General features: G+C 36.2%; 1 protein-coding gene across 1 annotated transcript in view; it reads left to right on the top strand.

Moving 5' to 3' along the window:
- The window catches only part of KLHL20 (kelch like family member 20), a 41,974-nt gene that overhangs the window by 5,418 nt on the left and 19,999 nt on the right, over positions 1–16,557 (top strand). Inside the window, exon 2 of the mRNA XM_084250353.1 lies at positions 9,677–10,250. Coding sequence (XP_084106479.1) covers positions 9,677–10,250 — 574 coding nt within the window. The remainder of the gene's footprint in view (positions 1–9,676; positions 10,251–16,557) is intronic.

Raw genomic sequence — 16,557 nt, 5'->3', positions numbered from 1 at the left:
TGTCAGTGGAGGTTGCTGAGAGGTATAAAACTTACTTGCTTGGTCGTTTGCTCCTCCTCCTTTATCTTGTGCTTTGCTGGGCCAAGGTACCCAGTGGTGACACTCATTTTGCACAGTAAGTAGAGATGAGATACTTGAGGCCCATTTTCAGCTTGACTTTCTGGTATGGAATGGAGTGTTTAGTGGGTGTCCTGCTAGTAAGCAGACTGGCATTTTGAGATGTTATTTCTATTTTAAGGGCTGTATACGCAAATCTGTAGCTATCTAGCTATTCAAGTATGTTTAAGACTATAAATGAGGATCAACTTTGCTGAATCTTTTTTAAGAGCAGACTGTTGATTTCTAAGTTTAAGCAAAAATGTTGAAATATAAAGGGGAGATGTTCATTTAGATTGAGAGCACAATTTCAGGCTAAAGAAAGATTCTGCAATGGATCAAAAAGTTGTGGTATATTTATACAATGGAATATTGCTCAGCAATCAAAAAAGACAAACTCGTGCCATTTGCAGCAATGTGGATGAAGCTGAAAGGGGTTGTGCTAGCAGAAATTATTCAGAAGGAAAAAGAAAATATCGGATATCACTTATATGTGGAATATAGAGAAACCAAACAAAAAGTCAAGAAAAGTCAAAACTAGCAAGCTAAGCATAGAACTGAAGCATTCAGCAAAGGAGGGGGAGGGGTGGGGGGAAGGATGAACAGAAGGGAATATGGTGATGGTTCACTGGTGATGTGGTGGGAAAACTACAATGTAAGGAAAAAAATTAATAAAAAATTAAAATTGAAAAAAAGATTGCACAGAACTTTGGGGCTAAGAGATAAGAGTTGATTATAAATGCCTTCAAAGCAGTCTTTGTTTTCTAGATTTTTTTATTGTGCTTTATTTTAAATATTCTTACCCCTTAACAGGGCTCAATTAAGACTATTACTTCTAGAATAAAAGATCTGAGGAATGTATGGCATGATAGCTATGAAATTTGAAGTTGACTCATACTTTCTGGGTGATTAGAAATGTAATTTGCTTAGGGAGGTATTAAAAATCATAACATTCCTTTGGTAATCATGAAGTCTATTTAAGATACTTGATTTGTTCTTTGGTTTATGCTTCTTACATGCACGTGACTTGATTGTGCTATCATTTTAGGAGATATCAGTATTCCTGGGAATAACTCATCCATTTACCTATCCTATCTTTCCATGATTTCCTAAATTCTTATAACTTTCACTTTCACTTACTCCTACAATTCATTCTTAATGTTATTCAGGAAAACTCTGAAATCACACTTCCTAACTCATTTTCTGACTATAATGTCTTAAAAACCTACACTGTCTGTTCTTTGACCTAAGCAAAATCAACATGCATTTTTGGTTTTTGTTTTGTTTTGTTTTGTTTTGTTTTTTGCCTGTTTTTACACAGATCACTTCCACAACCACTGCAGCCATTATCTATCAATTTTCTCTAATATTTCCAAACTCTAAATAATGTGGACATTGATATTCTCTTATCTGAGCTGTTGATTCTTGCTGGGTAAAGCCAACCATAGAAAATCTCTGCTACTACATTCAGAGATCTTTAGTATTATTTGGAACAACAGTGTTATCCAAAAATACTTCTTGAGTCCCTGGTCAGTGCTTACTCATTCCCCACAGTAGCTACTTCACATCCTTCTTCTCAAGATCTTGTCACCATTCCTTTCACTGGCAACAAATGACATGTTCCCCCAGCTCCCAGTGTCACAAAAAAAAAAAAAACAAAACAAAACAAAACATAGAACCCATCAGATATGAACTTACCCAACTTCCTGACACTTACTTAGCCCAAAATAAATGCATCTGTTTCCACATTATCTCCCCTCCTACTCTTTGTCTGATCTCTTAATGGTGAGTTCTTCCTTTTGTCTAAGATCCATTACTCCCTATTTTGGTTCTATACATCCCCACTCTTCAAGAATCTTGTTCCATCATTTATTTTCTCCCTTTTTAATTATATTTTTAAACTTCTTCCTCCTTCTGGCTCTTCACGCCATTGTATAATTATAGAGTATTTCTAGAAGGATGTTTGGCGGTGGAAAGAAGAGATGTGTCTGCTTAAAGAGAAAAATAATTATATCCATATTCACTATCTCCTTCTTCACCTTCATTGATCACCACCATTGAAAATCTCAGGTTTTTACGGAAAGTTTAGGGATAATGGAGAAGGTCATAAAATTTTTTGGCCATCCACCATTTTCTCACTCTCTCCTTCAGTCACCACCTGCCACCATTTTTTTTCTCTCAGTCTCCCTTTTCTTTCTCTTATAATTCTCCCCATAAAACTTTCTCCCTTTCAAATTACTATTTTTTTAATTATACTGAGCAGTTTCAGTTCTCTTAGCTATAACCCTGGTACTTTAGAATAGAAATTAAAAAAATAAAAATTTCATATATCTTTTAAGTAGTTCCTATATTCATAAGTCAGAGATTGGTGGGGACTGTGGTAAACTAAGAGTACCAATCATCCTGTTGACACTCAAATTCAATGTCAAAGTAGAACAAACACCAAAATATTGCAAACAAAGCACTTTATCATCCCAGGGGCCCCTCACCTTGCCTTTTATAATTAAAAGCATTATATGGATATTTTCTTAAAAGCACCTTCTGTCTCTGAAATAAAAGTTGCCCTTTTCCCAGAATGTGAAAGAACAATAATTGAAAATTTTAGTAGCTGTTTTTCCTGCCCGTTTTATATCAAAATTATATAAAACATTTGTAGGAATTGTATGAAATATTTGATGCCTGCTTTATAGAATTTTTATTTATTCACACTTGGTAAATGTGGATTATATGAAATAAAGATTTTATATGTTTGACAATGGCTGCATTTTGAATTATTCCTTTCTCCACACTATTATGCCTCTTCCATTTAGGTCAACATAATTCTTTTTTAAAAAATCAACTTCCACTGAAAAAAGAGATTGATCTAAGCCAATTATTAGTCAGACTTGGATGTTTGTTATAATTGCCTACTTGCTAGTTAAAAATTCTAAAGGACACCACCAGGGATTGTGATTCTTTGGCCCCTTTTTATCAAGTACCCTCTGATATCTGGTATCAGAGAAACAACAGCCTGGTAGGAACTGAACTATAAGACAGTGAAGAAACAGTCTTCTACCTACATTTTCATTTAATTTGAAAGAAAAAGCAAAAATTCAGACCATAATTTATTTATTTTTATTTTTTAAAATTTTATATACTTTTTACATCATTTTTCATTTTTGCACAATTTATGCATTTTCATCTTGGTTAAAAACATACATGGATGGGGCCTCCCTGGTGGCGCAGCGGTTGAGAGCTGGGTTGCGAAGCTGCCCACAGCCTCTGCAGTGCTGGTTCGATCCCCGGCCGCCAGGCGAGGGTCCCACGTGGCATGCAGACCTATCCTGCCACCCGCTGCTCCCTTCAGCAGTGTACTTTATCAGTCTGCCTGCTCTGCTCTCCCCTCTGACTCTGGTGAATTCTCTCACCCTCCTGCACTTCTGACTGTACCCAGTGCTTGTATAAATGAATGAATAAATGAATAAATAAATAAATAAATAAATCTTTCAAAAAAAAAAAAAAGATACATGGATGGAGCTGGACGGGCTCATGCTCAGACCATAATTTAAATACCATATTTGAAATCTGATAATGGAGGAAGAACCTCTATATAAGAGGATGAACTAATTGACCAATCAAAGCCAGGGCAAATTTCTATTTTCAATTTGATTATTAAATTTAGATTATGTGACTAATTTTATTGTTTCACATTTTACACATACTGTGTTTTTGGTATCTGAATGTTTTGGACTATAAATAAAACAAATTCCTGACTCAAAATGCCTTAATCAATATGGAAGTCTTATATTTACATAGTAACAAGGCCAGAGGAGGGTGCATGCCAGGGTTAGTTGATGCTTTGCCTTGATAACAACATCTTAGACCTAACTCTTCTCTGTCTCAACCAGTGTAACTTCTGCAGATCAACTTCCCTCTAGCTTAAAATTGCTCTCCAGTCCTCCCAGTAATACTACCAGTGTATAAAGCTACATTGTTCCTTATTAACACCCTGCTGAAGAAACGCTCCATAAATCATGGAATATAAATCTGATCCTACCATTTGATGATCAGCTTTAACAAGATGTGTCAGCTAATTTATTTACAAGAATTCAGGTTTTGTACTTAAAATTGGGGTATGGTCACCTTCCCCTTGAGCACATGACTAGTACAACAAGATCAAGTTTATGTTAAAGTTGAGAGTTGATTGTAAAATATGCTTTTAGTAACATTTATCTTAGAGTTATGCTTTTCAGAAGTGCTAAAAGAATATAAAATTTGCTAAAGTTGTCATTTAGCAGATTTTATACCCTTTGAGTTTTAGAAAGACTGGCTCTCTCCCAGAATTGACAAACTCATTTTGTAGGAGAAGGCAGAAGCTCTCTTTGGTTTCCCTAGTTTGCTAACTGTGGATAGAGTTCAGAATAGTTTTTTCACTGGCCTCTTTCAGACTTAAAATGTTTATAGATATTAGTCTTGCAAATTAAGTTAATAAGAGTTCAGTTTCTTTTTGTGGATATTTGTAATATCATTAGTTTAGTATTGGGCTAGAAAGCCACAGATTGAAAAAGCAAATAATTTGTTATTTGCTAAATAAATGTTACTAAAAGCATATTTTACAATCAACTCTCAACTTTAACATAAACTTGATCTCTAGTTTCTCAAGATGAATTTTTACTTAGACAATAAGCTTATTCTCCTCTATTCCATCAGACTCCCAACAAAGTAGTTGTGAATATAGATGTGTCAAGGTGTGAACACAATCTATTTCTAATTTCCCTTCAAAGGTGCCCAGAAAAAAGGGCAAAAAACAACACTTTTCTGCCAGTAGAATACTTTGGATATGAGGAGAATGATAGGGGGTGTGGACTTAAATTTTTAAGTACTTATTTACAAAAATAGCAGAAACACAGGAAAAACAATTTAATACATAGAATTAAATACAACTTCTAGACTTAAATTGCTAAAATTGAATACAACTCCTTAGAATATTTACAATGAAATGCCCCTTACTCAACCTACAAATGACTCCTGTTCTCTGTTCTCCTTTCTTCTCCTAAAGCAACAGCGTAGTACAGCCATGGTTTTTCTCCTACCTATGAATAACAACCACATAAACTAGATTATCAGGGTCATTTCTGTTTCAAATACTCAGTCCAGTTCCCCAAGTCAGCTTGGAGTCAAAACCTACATTCAGACAAATCTCAACATTCACTCCTTGTGAGGTTGGTATAATTATGCCCACATTGCAAATGATAAACTTGAGGATCAAAGAAGTTAAGTAATTTGCCTAAGATTATAACTAATAAATAATGGGGCTAAGGGTTTGAACTTGTTTGCCTGGCTACAAACCTAATGTTCTTTCAAGAGAACTGGAAAAGTTTGGAGGATATAGTTTATTTTGGTAAAAAGAAAAGTTGAATTCAGTTAACAAGTATTTAATGAGCACTGGATTTAGGCATTGGGATATAACAGTGAACAAAAGAACAAAGGCCTTGTTTTCATGAAGCTTACATTCTAGTTGGAGAAAGCCTGATATTATTGTCAAGATAAAGAATATAGAATGGTGGGGGAAGAAGATGCTAATTCATATAAGGTGGTCTGATAGGTGGACATTTGAGCAGAGATTTGAAAGACATGAGTGAGTGAGATCTGAAGATATTTGGGGGAACAACATTTCAGGAAGAAGAAATCAGGCTCTGAAGCAGAAGCCATGGCAGAGCCCAGCAATGGCAAGGAAGTCTGTGTGTGTAGAGAACAGTGAACAAAAAGAAAGTAGTAGGAGATAAATTCAGTTAGCCACAGGAAGAGTCATGTAGAACATGGTGCACCTTACAGGCTTTTTCATAAGTATTTGAAGTATGTTGAGCAGAGTAGTAGAGTAATCTCACTTTTCTAAAGGATCACTTCAGTTGTCTAGAGAAGAGTATCAATTGGAAAAGGCAGAAGCAAGAAGACCACTTAACAAGGTTATTAAAATATGAAAAAGGTGAGCGTAGCCAGAATTGGCGTGGTGCTAGTGGGGATGTAGAGAAATAAGATTCTTGGTCTTATGTAGAGGTAAGTAATAGGATTTGCTAATGGATTGGATTTGAAGGTATGTGAAAGGAAAGAGGCCAATGTGAAGAATGAAATTACCTTTTATTGATCTGGGGAAGACTAGAGCAAAGACGATGGGGGTGATATAACAATATATCAAGGGATAGACTAAGTTTGAGTGATGATAGGGGTTTTTTAGAAAACAGTAGATATGTAAAAATTAGCTCCCATATTATACTTAAATGAAATAAAAAACTATACCTGAGTTGAACATTATCATCTTTACATGTATAATTAAGGTTGCAATAAAAATGCTTTAATTTCAACATGCAACATCAGTATCATTGGGAATTTTAATGGTGGTTCATTTTAAAGAAGCTAGATTGTACCACTGCTAACCATGATTTATTCTTCCAGCATCTACTACATACAAGGCACCATTAAGCACTGCAGTTAAAAGCTTTCTTGTTTGTTTATGTGGGTGATAAAAAGTATTCTTTACTTAGCTTTCAGTCTCTAAATCATCAAGCATAAACAGTACTGTCCAGAATTATGAATAGTTTGTACTCTAAGATACATACTCATCTGCAAGCAGAAGCACAGAAAGATTAAATTTATAAATACTTTGGAAAAACAGGTTGCTATTGGAGAAAGGAGAACCATGTTCTTTGTTTTCAAATTATGCTTTTGTAATGTGAATGCAGTTTCTTCTTCCCTGCTTGTCTCCTTTCCTTCCCAGAGGACTCTTTCAACATTCTAGTATTTCACTGTACTGTAATTGTTCTCAGTTCTGCAGCTTTGGAGGGAATACACTGATACTGCCCCATTCAGGGCAGTTACAAGACTTGCTCTATATTATAACTACACTGTCACGGATGTTTACTTTCTGAGGCTCACATGAAACTGAACTAAAATCCAGTAATGCTGGAGTCACCTATACACTTCTATTTTTTTAAAGAATTATTTTTATTTACTTATACAGATAAGAACTGGGGTGTAGGCCAGAGGTGCGGAGAGTGAGAGGATTCACCAGAGAGAGTGGGGAGCAGAGCAGGCAGATCTACTGAAATACACTCATGAGGGGAGCAGTGGGCGAGACAGGAGAGGTCTGCTGCACCATGTGGGTTAGCTCCCTGGCTGGGGATCAAACTTAGGCCCCAATGGCTGGCAAGAGCTTGGTAGCACTGAGACTTTAGCCTACAGGGAGGCCCGTACCTACTCCCTTTTAAATAACATGATACCTTTGGAAGAATTAGTCATTGAAGATTGCTCAGTAAGTTTAGAGTCAAAAACAGAAATGTCATAATCTGGAGCAAGGAGTGGGATTTTTTCACTTAAACTCTTGAAGCATACTAACTTAAATTTGACTTTAATACAGAGAAGCATAACCGCCTTATCTAAAAAGAATAAAGAGGGCCTCCCCGGTGGCACAGCGGTTGAGCGCTGGGTTGCGAAGCTGCCCGCAGCCTCTGCAGCGCCGGTTCAATCCCCGGCTGCTCCCCGGCCACCGGAGGAGGGTCCCACATGGCGCGCAGACCTCTCCTGTCTCTCCCGCTGCTCCCCTCAGCAGTGTACTTCGGTCCTTCTGCCTGCTCTGCTTCCCGCTCTGGCTCTGGTGAATTCTCTCACCCTCCCGCGCTTCTGACTGTACCCAGTGCTTGTATAAATAAATAAATAAATAAATCTTAAAAAAAAAAATTTTTTCAGAAAATCTTAAAAAAAAAAAAAAAGAATAAAGATAGTTATGTTACTATAACAGCATAATTTAAAAATGCTTAATATGTAGCAAGCACTGAACACAAGTTTTTATAATAATTATCTTCTTTAATCTTTACTTATGAGGGAGATCCTTATTCATTTAGAACCAAAGAAACTGAGCATTGGAAAGGGTAAGTAACTTGTCCAGGAATTGACAGTACTAGGATTTTAACCCAGGTCTATCTGATTTCAAAGTTTGCTTTGTAAGTTTATGGTAGCTATAGCTCTAAAGATTCCTAGTAAATATCAAAATTATGATACAGGTATCCCTTACTTTTCCAAACTTCACATTATGCTACTTTGCTTTTATGAAAGACCTGCATTGGTACTTGTTTTCACTAACTACATTCAGAAAGATATCTCAAAAGAATTTTGGCTTTTAGGACAAATGGCAGAATATCAAAAATAGTGTTGAGCATTTTTTTGCAATAGCCGTTCTAAAAGCAGCATACACCCCAACAGCAAGAGTGGCTCCACCAAGCTCCTTCTGTGGAAACTGCTTTATACAGGCTACGTATTTACCACATCATTCTTGCTTTTACTAGTTACTTTAGGTTTTATATGTTAGATGTTATGATTGGAGAGGTTATTTTTGGGTCTAGGAACACTCAAAAATGTTTCCATGTAAATGGTATTTGCTTCTAGACTTTATGCCATTTCTGGAAGGATTTATAAGAAAACTATACTTTCAAATAGTGGGGCAAACCTGTAACAGGTTTGTATCCAAGGGTCACTGTTGGGTGGAAAAAAGAAGTGCTAATTTAAGATCTGATAAAACATTTTTAGATATCTGTGGTTTGACTCAGTCCAACTTATGCAAGGGAAGGAATTTTAACCCTGTAATGGTTTCTAACATATTTGATTTGATTCTTTCCCATTTTAGGGACTAACTGTTATAAATAACTAGACAGTTGTTTCTATATTTTCTCTTAACATGCACGTGATTGATTTAATAGCAGTTTTTTTGAAATATAAATATTGACTTAAAATTATATAAAGCTTTTCATACTGACAAATAGCATGTGTTTATCCAATAATTGATACCTCAGTTTTCTTCCATGTCAGAGTTTAATTCTGAGCTTTCCTCTCATTCATAGAATCCTCTGAATTATGTTTGACCCTCAGCAATTAACTATAGCACTCTACTAACATGCTACTTTTAGTTACTGTGCTTGTGATTTTTTAATTTTAGTTTTGTTTTTTATTTATTCAGAACCATTGTGATTATATAAACTGTGAGAACTGTAGAGTAGAATAAAGGAAATATAGTAGTACATATAAAGTTAATTTCTTGGACTCTGGCCTATTTTCCTTCTGATAATTTCATGCACCAGACTATATTTTATAGAGTTTGAGCTTTACCTTGGAGGAACTTTAAATATTACCAAGTAATAATGAGAAGTGAACATTTTTGTGTCTTAGAAAAATGGTAAATGTCAAAATTTTGGTTAAAGCAGATTAAAGAATTAAAATTCATAGGTCTGTTTTATGCGGAGAATCATTTACAAATGTTTTCCATGTGTCTTTATTAATTTATTGTAGGCAATTGTAAAAGATGTCTGTCTGCTACTGAGATTAAAAAAATGTACCTTATTTTATGGGAGTGCATTTGAAAGTGCTCTTATTTGGAATTCTGCTTATTCTTTAAGAGACTTCCAGAGTTTGTTTACTGGGAGCCCTTTGGGCACCTAGTTCTGTTTTTTTTGGTTATCTGCAAACATCCCCATCTCTTGATGTATGAACACTTTGTAGCAGTAGTGATAATATGCCACCATCTCCTCTCTCTTCCCTCTCCCCATTCCTGCAGGTGTACCAACATTCGACCAGGAGAGACTGGAATGGATGTAACAAGTCGCTGCACCCTTGGAGACCCCAACAAACTTCCAGAAGGGGTTCCCCAACCTGCCCGTATGCCCTATATCTCAGACAAGCACCCTCGACAAACTCTGGAAGTGATTAACCTTCTAAGAAAGCACCGGGAATTATGCGATGTGGTGCTAGTTGTGGGCGCTAAGAAGATATATGCCCATCGAGTCATTTTGTCAGCCTGTAGTCCCTACTTCCGAGCTATGTTTACAGGAGAACTGGCAGAGAGCCGCCAGACAGAAGTAGTGATCCGAGACATAGATGAGAGGGCTATGGAACTACTGATTGACTTTGCATATACCTCCCAGATAACTGTGGAAGAGGGCAATGTTCAGACCCTTCTGCCAGCTGCTTGCCTCCTCCAGCTGGCAGAAATACAGGAAGCCTGCTGTGAGTTCTTAAAGAGACAATTAGATCCTTCTAACTGCCTGGGCATTCGAGCTTTTGCTGACACACATTCATGTCGTGAGTTGCTAAGGATAGCAGACAAGTTTACTCAACATAACTTTCAAGAGGTGAGTTGTACTTGGTGGTTTGAATTCATTCATAACATATTTGTCAGGCAAGCCCTGTGAGTTCACATCTGCTCCCTGATACCTATCTGCTTGGGTATATACTGCTGATTCTAACTCAAAATATCAAAGAAGTAAGTTGCTATAGAGTCTAAGCCTGATTTTTATTTGCGAGGCCAACATTGTGTTCTGTCAGTACAAGTTAAAGTTCATAGATCGCTTCTCCCTAGCCATATTCATAAAAGGCTAAGGAGTTTATTCATAAGAGCTCTGTGTCTGATAGGATACCTGGTATTGGTCATTTGCATGAGCATTTCCTTCCTTATTATATAGATTAGCAAAATAAATTATAGATCAGAAGTAATTTGGTACACTAATAATCAGAAAAAGTGAAATTAAATGCTATCAAAATTTTTTTTCATCAAACCTATTATTCCATTTAACAGATATTTCTAAAGCTGTATTTTAGCCACTATACTGGAGAAGAAAATCTGTGTTAATGACCAGAATGCCTAGAGTAATTGTTCTCATGGAGCTTGTAATCTAGCAGGAAAAATAGCCAGTAACTGCATAGTTACACAAGTATATAACAGTTAATCAGTACTACAAAAAGTACAGAATAATTTAACAGTGTATTACAGAGAGAATTAACTTTGGTTCTGAACAGCTCGTCCAAATTCTGAGGCATGAAGAAACCTAACTAGTTTGAGGAGCGGAAAGAAACCCAGTAAGACTCAGGGAACAAAAGGGAGGATGTTACATAATGATTTTACACAAAGAACAGAGCCAGATCACATTGGAGTTAATAAACTATTTTAAGAATTTGAAATTTAATCTTATGAGCAATAGAAAACCATTGAAAGGTTTTAAGCAAAAGAAAGACATGGTCCATTTTTACACTTTAGTATCACTTTTCTATACTACAGGACAAATCCAATTGATCAAAGATTTAAAAATACAAAAGTAAAACAATGAGAATATTAGAAGATGAATGGAGCAATTTTCCTATATAATCTTAAAATGAAGAGGACCTTTCTAATTGACTAACCCAGAAGACATAAAAGAAAATATTGATATATTTGATATATACAAATAAAAAATAAAATTTTGCATGGTAAAACAAAATAACAAGACAAAAGCCAAAGACAAACTTTGGAAAATTATTTGCAATTCATATATCACAAAATCTCCTTAATATATCAAGGACTCCTGTTGGTCAATAACCTAGACTAATGCCCTAATAGAAAACTGGGCAGTAAACAAGAACTTCAAATTACCTTAAATATATAAAAATCTGCCCAAGCTTAATAATAACCAAAACATGAATTAAATTACATCAAAGGACTTTTTTTATCTATCAGATTAAATATTTATAATTTGTCAGATTAAAAATATCCAGAAGTTTGATTTCATACCCTGTTGACAGAGAAACAGCTACATTGCTGGTGTACAACCCCTTTGAGAGGGAATTTGGCAATATCTATCAACATTGCATATTTTTTGCAAATACTTTTTGACTCAGCAGTCCCTTTTCTGGGAATTTGTACTGCAAAAGTAGTGGAGAGAACAATTTTAGGAGGTAAGGTCATGCATTCTGTTGTAGATATATTCAGTTTGAGGCTTGCAACTGTTTTGTATGTCTTAGGAAAGAGGTTAGACTGAGGTTAAAATTTAGGAGTCGTCAGCATAGTAATTAAGTTATAATACTTAAATTGTGGCTTAAAAATTTAACCAAGATATAACCCATAAAAGAAGAATGGTAAGTTTGATAGCATAGAAATTTTTAAATTTTGTTCTTTATAGCAACAGCAAAAAAGCACCATAAGCTAAATCAAAAAAGTCACATCAAACTCAGAACATACTTGGAACATTCACAACAAATGATAAAACACTCATTCCCATAAAAGTCACACTAATTCAAGTAAGGAAAAAAAAAACATGAAAAGCACAATAGAAAAATGGACAAGGTATGAATAAGCAATGTGTATAAAACAGATACTCAAATGTAAAACATTTGAAAGGATACTCACCCTTCTGTGCAATTAAGATACCAGTGTTTGACTTGCAGACTGAAAAAATATTTTATTTAAAAAAAATTAAATTTACAAGAAATTATAGGGGAAAAGAAACCTTTCTTACCCTTTACCTAGATTCAGCAGTTGTTAATATTTTCCCACATTTGTTTATTTTCTCGTTATGTAAAAGTTTTTTCTCTGAAAAATTTGGAGGTTTATTGCTTACATCATATTCCTTTGTTCCTGAACACTTCAGTGTATTTTTTGATCACTTGGTTAAGGGGAGTCCCCAAACTGTCTCCCTTATTTTTTTTCCTTTTGTATTTAGTAAGAACTTTTATGGAGAGATGCTTTGAATGTGTAATTATTTGTTGTAGTCAAACTTTCATTCAGATTTTAGCATCCTTTGGTAATTTCTGCCTGACTCAGTTACTATTGTTGGAGCACAATGGAAATTATTCCATAGCCCTCTTGGTTCTTCAGGCATCAGGCAGATTCATAAGAGAAAGTAAAAAGAAGTTTTATATATACAAATTTACTACAAGTTTATATATTCAAATTTACCACCAAAACCGAGTAAATTGCAATGTTAAAACAAGGAGGTTGGAGATAGAAAGGGATAAGGTGAGCCAGGGAGTTTGCCAAGGCAGGCACAGTAAACAAAGGTAGGGATATTTAAGTTCTGCCTTCTCATAGAAAAGAAGTAAGGAGATTAAGTCCTGGCAGTACAGAGTTGTTTACATGTACATGTCTTTTTCAAAACCAATCACCCAACCTTCAGAATCCCTCCCATGAAATCATCTTTTTCCCAAAGGCACCTTTTGGAATAACAGATTTTTTTTTTTGTAATTTTGGAATGGATGTCTTGGAGCCAGAACTGTAACCAGTTCATCCTTCCAGGGGAGATTTCTTTCTGAGGTGACTAGTACTCTAATGGCTCTTAAATGCTTGACCCATGTCCAATGGCATTTGTAGCTTTTTGCTTTCCAAGATTTGCTTAGTAATAACTGTTATCTCAGTACACATTAATATGTTTCCTTCTTATAGTGACAATACAGAAAACAGCCTTGGATAGAGGAGGGAGGGAACTTTTCCAAACATCAAGTCTGGAACAACTTGGGAGGAAGATCCTGGAACCCAAATTTTCTACCCATGGAATAGAGCAGAACAGTACCTTGAGGTTTGAAGACCTTACCTGAACCTCACATAGTGCATAATGTGAACAAAACACGACCAGATCTCAGTTCTAAAAAAATCCTGAAAATAAAATCTCAAGGGAGACTGAAAGAAAAAGGAAGACAGAGCCTTCTTTTGGGAGCCAGTGTCAAGTCTTTTAGGAGTGATGAAAAGCAATGAATTGTCAATAAGAACAAAATTCTTAAAGCTAAAATAGTCACACAATACCCAAGAAGTTAGCTTCAACAATATTTTTTCCTACCAATCAAATTTAGAGAGAAGAGCAATTTCATCATTCCATGCCTCTGTACCTAATGGACAGAGATTTGGAAGTCTGACCTGGTAAGAATTCTGACCTTTTATCCAGCTCTCATGAGACATGGATTCTCTTTCCAGGGCAGCTTTCAGAAACAAAAAATGTTTAGCCTGTGAAGTGTCTCTGGGTTGGATACAAATTGTCAGAACACAAAGGAAATCAGCCTACAGCCCTTTTGATTCTTCTAGGCTGACAAGCAAGAAGCAGGTAGATTGAGAAAAGTTAAAAAAAAAAGTTTAGTAGTACATCTCCTATACACATGAGATGGTCCCCACAAATCTGAGTAACTCACCACATAACTTCAGATGTCTTCTTAAATAGCTAAGCTTATGACAATAGATTCGGAGGGTGGAGGGGGAGGGAAGGTCAGTGAAAGAGTTTGCCAAGGAAGGCGCATCAACACAGGTGGAAGTTCTGCCTTCTCCATGGAAAAGACATAAAGACATTAGGTCTTATAGTGAGGAATCTTTTTTTTTTTTTTTTTTTTAATACATACAAGAACTGGGGTGTAGGCCAGAGGTGCAGGGACTGAGAGGATTCACCAGATACAGACTGGGGAGCAGCACAGGTGGATCTACTGAAATGCACTGCTAAAGGGAGCAGCGGGAGAGACAGGAGATATCTGCTGCCTCCATTGGGTTAGCTCCCTGGCGGGGATCGAACTCATGCTGCAGTGGCTGGCCATAGCTTGATAGCCTGAGACTTTAACCCATGTGCCAACAGCGAGGCCCCGCAGTGAGGAATCTTGAGAGAAGTTTACATATAAATATCTTTTTTCAAAACACCCTCCCACCCAGCCTTCAGAACCCCTCTCATACAGTCATCCTTTTGCCAAAGACATATTTGGGGTGGGAACAAACTATTATTTTTTTAACTTCATTTTTCTATCTAATTCTGCTGTAAAAGAATTCTTGTTCAAAGTAATCGATTGATTCTAATCAAAGAACTATAGTCTATTGCCATTTATTATTTGGATACTTTGTAGTCTGGTTTATCCTTCCTATACTTTTGCAAAAATTAGCAGATTTTTTTTTTTAATTTCCATTTCTTTTCCTGCACAAAAGCTAGCATTCTGTATGTTTGCTATTGCATTCTTTTACTTAAGATATTCTGGAATTCATTTCATATCAGCTCATATAGAGCCTCCTTATTGAGTCTTCACAGCAGCTTTGTATCCATGTGTGAATGTACCAGCGCTTGTCTCTGGCACCAGAGTTTGAACATTTAGACAGTGTTCAATATTTTACCATTATAAACAATGCTGTAGTGGTTAGCCTTGTATGTAAATATTTTGCTATCACTGGACTTTTGTCTTTCAGATGAATCCCTAGAATTGGTATTGAGAGCCAAGGATAATTGCATATGTAATTTTGTAAATATCACCAAATTACCCTCTGTAGGGATTGAACCCTTCCAACCAGTGATAAATGAGGGTTACTGTTTCCTCAAAATTATTTACAACAAAATATATTGTCAACCTTTTGTATTTTTGCCAAGTTAATAGACAAAATAGAATCTCAGTGTGATTTTGTATTTGCATTTCTCTTTAAAAGTGAATATATTTCTGGGCCTCCCCGGTGGCGCAGCGGTTGAGCGCTGGGTTGCGAAGCTGCCCGCGGCCTCTGCGGCGCCGGTTCGATCCCCGGCTGCTCCCAGGCCACTGGAGGAGGGTCCCACATGGCGCGCAGACCTCTCCTGCCGCCCGCTGCTCCCCTCAGCAGTGTACTTCGGTCCTTCTGTCTGCTCTGCTCCCCACTCTGGCTCTGGTGAATTCTCTCACCCTCCCGCGCTTCTGACTGTACCCAGTGCATGTATAAACAAAACAAAACAAACAAACCAGCAAACAAATAAAGCATGCCTCTATTAAAAAAAAAAAAAAAAAGTGAATATATTTCAGGGCCTCCCCAGTGGCGCAGCGGTTGAGCTCTGGGTTGCGAAGCTGCCTGCAGCCTCTGCAGCACAGGTTCAATCCCCGGTTGCCGGGCGAGGGTCCCACATGTCGCTCAGACCTCTCCTGCCACCCACTGCTCCCCTCAGCAGTGTACTTCTTCATCAGTCTGCCTGTTCTGCTCTCCACTCTGGTTCTGGTGAATTCTTTCACCCTCCCGCGCTTCTGACTGTACCCAGTGCTTGTATAAATAAATAAAGAAAGAAATCTTTAAAAAAAAAAAAAAAGTGAATATATTTCATATGTTTAAGGTCTGCTTTTATGAGTTTTTAAGTAGCATTTGCTCATCTTTCTTTTTGATTTTTGGTCTTTTTTTTCTCCATTATGTTTTCTCCATAATGTTTGTCTCCTTTTCTCTCTGTCTTAACAGTGATAGCCTTTTTTGTTTGTTTAATATATGTTATAACCTTTTTTTCCCCCAGTTTGCTTTACTTTTCATCTCTGCTTATGGTATTTTTGGTCATGGAGAAGTAGTTGTTTCCATTTGTCTGATGTTTCTTTGCCCATCCCTTCACCATTTTTGCATCATGATTTTTTTTTAATCTATATAGAATTAGGTTTTACTTTATAAGTCACTTTGAAAATCTTTTTATTTAAATGGGCAACTAAAGTTAGCTTTTATCTATTGCTATCACTGATATGTTTGTTCTCAACTGTTGTGTTTTACAAAGTGTTTGACTTAGTTTACTGTATTTCATTCTCTATATAGTGTCTGCTTTTTCTTTTCATTTCCTTTTGTCTATAAAAAGGTTTATATTTTTGTTCCAGTGGTTACTTTTGTAACCACAGTAAACCACAGTAAAAGAAGAGCATATTTAACCCAAAGGAAGTAGAAAGAGGAATAGAATAAAATTT

Source organism: Talpa europaea (genome assembly GCF_964194135.1).
Source record: "Talpa europaea genome assembly, chromosome: 12".
NCBI classification, from domain to species: Eukaryota; Metazoa; Chordata; class Mammalia; order Eulipotyphla; family Talpidae; genus Talpa; species Talpa europaea.
This window is presented reverse-complemented; position numbering and strand designations above follow the sequence as displayed.